Genomic DNA, 5711 nt, shown 5'->3' on the forward strand with positions numbered 1-5711 from the left:
TTTTAAAACCACCTTTCCCCAGAGTCTGACACATACAATTGTTCAATTGTTATTCCAACTCCTGATTGAAATCCTCAATATGCCTTCTCTCCTCTTTGCACTTAAATAACTCCAGGTGCTCACTCAACACCCTTTCAAATACTTGAAGATGCATCTAGCTATTTGAACACATTTTCATGTATTTATTAGTATGTTAATACCCAATTTGCTGTGCTTCGTTTCAGGCATATCTGCTTGGCTCTGTCTTTTTACCCCATCTGAGGTTTAATTTTATTCTTTTTCAGCTTTTAACTTGACTGCATCTGCTTCTTGCCCAAGATTCTCTTAGAACCTTCAGCTGCAGCCTCCTCGGAATGTTTACCTTTCTGTTCATGCCCAGGCACAGCTGCGGTCTCTTTGTCATCCCTCTCCCTGTCCTTTGGTGGGGATTTGGGAGGAGCTTCTTTTACTTTGGCAGCTGCTGGCTTCCCTTTCTCTGGTTTCCCAACTTTCACTTCCTTCTTCGTCTTTTCTTCGGTCTTTTCCTTAGTCTTAACTTTCTTGTCCTCTGCAAAGAGTTAAGAAAGTTATTCTTCAACTATGATATTTCCTCAAGTACCATTTTAAAAGACAAGCAAGAAAATCAATGGAAAATGAGTGTCCTTAGTGCAAATACTGTGGACAGTTACCCGAGTCCTATAAAGTCAATAAATATGCTGTATTAGACATACAAGTCATCGGCAATATGAGTCTCTTTCTTAATTTGCACCTGAAAAGACTGATTTGGATTTTTCTTACTACTGTTGTTATTGCTTGTTTGTGTTGGGTTTTGTAATCAAAAGCATAAGTGGTCCACAAGGAATCATTTGTCAAATGCAGAGGTTGTGCCCTGAGCTTCTTCAGTGAGAAAAATGTTCACCCTAAAGCACCCAACTGAAAAATTTCCTTTTAAAAGAATGTGATCACTTTGCTCCTTAACTATAAAATCTTCATCCTTACTCATAAAAGTAATTCTAATACAATTTTTTCAGAAGATAAATGCCAGGGCTACAAATGAAAAATTACTTACAAGATACTGAATAATAAAATTAGAATAATTAAACCTACTAGAGAACAGCTGAGTGGTAGATATTGCTAAGAACTGGGATTGCCAAGCCTGACAGTAGAGAAACAGATATGCACTCCTACTAACCTAAGTTACAGACAATATTTCTAAGGGTTTGTGAAACCTTAAATGTCCTAGAAAAGAGTACTAGCAAGCAAAATATACATGAATGTACATATCTGTCCAATAGAGGCACCATGCATAGAGGCGTTACTAGCTCCATGAGGCACCGGGTGACAATGAATTGTGCATGTTCTTTCAGGAAGAATTACTAGGTTGGTCTGGAAAATTCCTGCCCTTGATAGACTGTAGTTTAAACAGCCCCCTCCCCCAAAAAAAACCCAAAAAACAAAAATAACACCGTGTCCTAGGAAAAGGCCAGAAGAAGTTATTAGTTTCAACACCTTCCACAGCATCCTAAAGAAGCTCACTTTTATTTCTATTTCAAATGTCACCTGTTTATGCCTTTTTATTCTCCTATTTCCCTAGAAAATATCATATTTCCCACATAGCATAGAAAGATTACGTATGAATTTTCTAGTCCTAATATAACCTACATATATAGCTTAAATAATATCAAAACACATGTGAGGATATTATATATGTGTAAAATTTATATGTTTTGTCTACATCTATCTATCGTATGTGCAAAAGATATGTCTGTATCTTATTAAAAGAACAATAAATTATCACAAAGTTTGGCTTTAGAATATTTTCTGTATATTCAATTATTCTTAAATAATATAAATATTTTTTGATGGAGATACATTATTTCCTATACATAACTAGTTAGTTACTTGATGGTGCTGGAATAAGGTTGATCCAGTATATTATTTATAGCAAACACATTTTAAACTTATAAGGAAAACATTTACATGGAGGAGTTGCAATTGCATTATTAGTTAAAATGCATATTTTTAAGTACTTAAAACATTTGGTAGCTCAACTTAGGGTAGAGAAAAATACAGCTTAATTAAACTTCCAAAATAAGAAAATGGTTTTTTTGAACTTGATGAACTTGAAGCATATTATCACAGTGCTTTTTGTGTTTGCTGTTTTCCTCACAGGATTCAAAATCCCAAAATGAAGTCACCAATCTATTGCTCTCTTTAGTGGAGTTTTGATAGAAAAAACTGGCTTCCATGCTTATTCAACATGAATGCAGTTTGCTTTCTGCTGTTGTTTATGGTTCTCCTGTATCCCCCATAATTTTCATGGTACCCAAGGAGTCTAAGACCATACTTCAAAACTGGCTTTGCATTCTGTAAAAATTCTCTGATTTTAAATACATTGAAGCTGTTTATTGTGTGCAAGTGGTTACATGGGGTCATTTTTCTAGTTTTAGATGAAACTTGACTACCTCTGCAAAAGTGCCATGAGAATGATACCATGGGATACAGATCATAGAGACCAAAATTCTGCCAATCACATGTGAGAATATATTATTTTCCTTTCATGTTTTGAGACTATCTTTTTGGTGTATTCGGTTTTATTATTCTTTAGACATTCCATTTTAAATTGCTGTACTTAAATGAATTAGAAAAGGACTACAAACATTCATGTTTCAGTCAAATTGTACACCCTCATCGTCAAAAGACTTAAAGAATGAAGTTATAAAGGTAAAAGTTACCTTTTGCCATTGTCTTTCTCTCTTTTTCTTTTTTCTCAAGTTTCTCCTTGTGGGTTGCTTAAACAGAAAATTAACATTAGAAAATTACAAATTCTTTATACTTTTAATAGATTTCAAAGTCAATTTTTTTCTGACTACAGGGGTTTATAGGCACCCAAATCATAGAATAACTGGGGGCTTATCATACTGAGGAACCCATCTTAGGAATATAGTAACCAGTGGGTAATAGTCGCAGACAATACATTATAAAATTTGACTTTATGAATTAGAGAGTAGCTAATTATAGTGACAAACTCTATTAATAAGTGTTCAAGAGCCAAAGGTGGGCAGAACACCATGAGTTCGAGACTAGCCTGGTCTATACTGTGGGTTCCAGAATAGGCAGGCCTAATAGTGAGACCCTGGTCAATACAAACAAATAGTATGTTGAAAGCTAGATCTGATATCTTTCTTTTACAGGTTTCTACTCAAAGTATATAATGTTTTCAGGCGAGAACCCCCACAAAAGAACAATTATATAACAAATACAATATACACATAGTGAAAATAATTAGTTTTAGCATTAACAACAAGAGATATCAGCATGACTGAACACTGATTAACCAACGTGTTCCTCAACAGGAGCAAAACTGGCACTTGGGAAAGAGCTGTTCCCCAATAAAAGGGGCTGCTTTAAACATTGCAAAGATGCTGAGCCTCCCTAGTGCCTGCTTACCAATTGCTGTACATCAATGTCATTTTCACAGGCCAATCATATCCCTAATGAGTAATATTCGTCTCTGAGAATCAACAGTACTGTATAGGATAATTTAAAATGATTATTAAAATAATAAAGATTTTATTTTAATAATGTCCTATATGATACCTGAAATATATCTTCCCTTTTATATTTAGTAACGTAATTCATCAATACTAATTTATATAGCATGTCTTTGTTCTGTATGTACTAAGAAAACCTAAGGACTAAGCGTTGCGGGTTAAGATAACCCGAGAATCCAGTAGCATGTGCAGCGCAGTCTTATATTTCAAATAGACAGTTCACTCACGGAAGATGCCAGCATTTCCACATAATGTAGCCAAAAACATAAACATCTTTAACTGGCATATAGGAAACAGAAGAACACTTGCAGATGGCATTTTATCTCTGAAATTTCAATTTGAGTGAATTTTCTACATTTATAATTTGAGGGCAACTTTTTAATTATTTAAAGAAAACATTTAGCACTATTGAATCCTGAAAATTGATAAGAAACACAATAGTATTTGATTTCTGTCAGGATATAGAATCTTATGTTCATAATTCGGTATCTCACCAGCAGATGAGAAATGAGCAAACAGGACTGAGACACAAAGAAGGTAGGTGCTTTAAAATTCAAGGGAATTGCTGCTAAGTAAATATTAATAAAGGAGTAACTATTCAATTCTAATATTCAAGTGTGATTATGTAATAAGTAATATTGAAACACGTCTCTTCTGCTGTGGTTCATATCATATCCATTCTACATATTTCTATCTAAGCTGCAGTATTTCACTAACCACAAGAGTTGGATGGCTCTGATACTGCAGATGCAAATGTGAAGCAGTCAAACAATAGCAAAAGTCACACCGTAATCTTCCTTCACAGAAAGTGATGATGCAGAGTGGGGTGGATCAAAGAAAAATGTAAACCCATGAAACATCAAAAAATACTTAAGGAAACTATTACTACAAACTTAATCTCAAATAAAGGTCCTAATGAAAAATCCCAAATTAGAAATACTATAGGAAAATAAATCTACACACACACACACACACACACACACACACACACACAAACACACACACACATTAGGGGATGAATGGGCAAGAAATATGAACTGTCACACAGGAAGAAATCTATACTACTAAAATTATGTTAAAGTTGATTCTACAAATAAAAATAAACTATATGACATAAGATAGTCTCTTTTAAATACTATGAAGCTTGGTAAAAAGAATGAAGAAAATATGTGCAGGTGTGGTGAATTTTCTAAGATGTATTTTTGAATTTTGGAAAGTCAGAATAGAAGACATGCTAGATTTTATAGGGGAACAATAACATAAACTGCCAATATTATAATACAGCATTAAAAGTTAATTATATAAATGTTGTGTACATATTGTTAATGAAGCTCTTAGAGCTTCACAAAACTTCACACAAGTGGCTGTGTCAGAACATGGGGTGAGATGGAATGGAAAATGTGAACTCAGAGCAGTGTGGGATGGTTTCCACAGGGCACCTTCATGATTCAAACAGAAAGTTGGCTTACCCATCCTTTCTCGATAAATAAGCAATAACAAACAAATATGGTAATATAATAGGAAATTGAATCAAAATAACAAGAATTAACTTTCCCCTGTAGAACTGACCAATATGCTCTTAAGTAATATTCTCTAACAAGCTCACAGCTACGCAATGAAAGGCTGAAGCATTTCCTAAGACTAACATACTTTATTGCCCCTAGTCTTGAAATTCCACCTAGATTCTAGTCTATGAAAATAAAGTAATAAAAATATTAGAAGAAAAAATATTCTCTAAGGTCTAAACGTAAGTAAGAGAAATGCCAAAGGAAAAATCTTAAATGTCGAGGTAGTAAAAAGAACAGCTACATACCTTTCTTCTCAGGTTTTTCTCTGTCTTTCATTTTTTCTTTTCCTTTTTCCTTTTCTCTGGGTGAAACTGGAAAGAAGCAGATAATACCTTCAATTTAAATCAGTGGAATAGGTTGAGAGATAATTCCATGACAGATTAGCTTATAAATTATGTGTAGAAATCACCTTTTTGCTGCCATAAAGGTTTATATACTTAGATTAAACTTCAAAAATAATTATAGATTTGCTTCTTTGATCCATAATTTTATTGCACATCCAAGCATAAGCAGTACAAAAGTAGATCCGACAGCAAAGAGTATCTCTAAATTAGATCTCTCTCTCTCTCTCTCTCTCTCTCTCTCTCTCTCTCTCTCTCTCTCTCTCTCT

At 34.0% G+C, this 5711-nt stretch overlaps 1 protein-coding gene across 1 annotated transcript in view; it reads right to left on the bottom strand.

Moving 5' to 3' along the window:
* Nucleotides 1-282: 282 nt before the first annotated feature.
* Nucleotides 283-5711, bottom strand: part of Trdn (triadin) — a 117960-nt gene continuing 112531 nt past the window's right edge. Inside the window, exons 6-8 of the mRNA XM_026787328.1 lie at nucleotides 5347-5412; nucleotides 2715-2771; nucleotides 283-547 (exon numbers count right to left, since the gene is read on the bottom strand). Coding sequence (XP_026643129.1) covers nucleotides 288-547; nucleotides 2715-2771; nucleotides 5347-5412 — 383 coding nt within the window. The 3' untranslated portion in view covers nucleotides 283-287. The remainder of the gene's footprint in view (nucleotides 548-2714; nucleotides 2772-5346; nucleotides 5413-5711) is intronic.

The sequence above is a fragment of the Microtus ochrogaster genome, linkage group LG9 (assembly GCF_000317375.1).
Source record: "Microtus ochrogaster isolate Prairie Vole_2 linkage group LG9, MicOch1.0, whole genome shotgun sequence".
Taxonomy (NCBI): Eukaryota; Metazoa; Chordata; class Mammalia; order Rodentia; family Cricetidae; genus Microtus; species Microtus ochrogaster.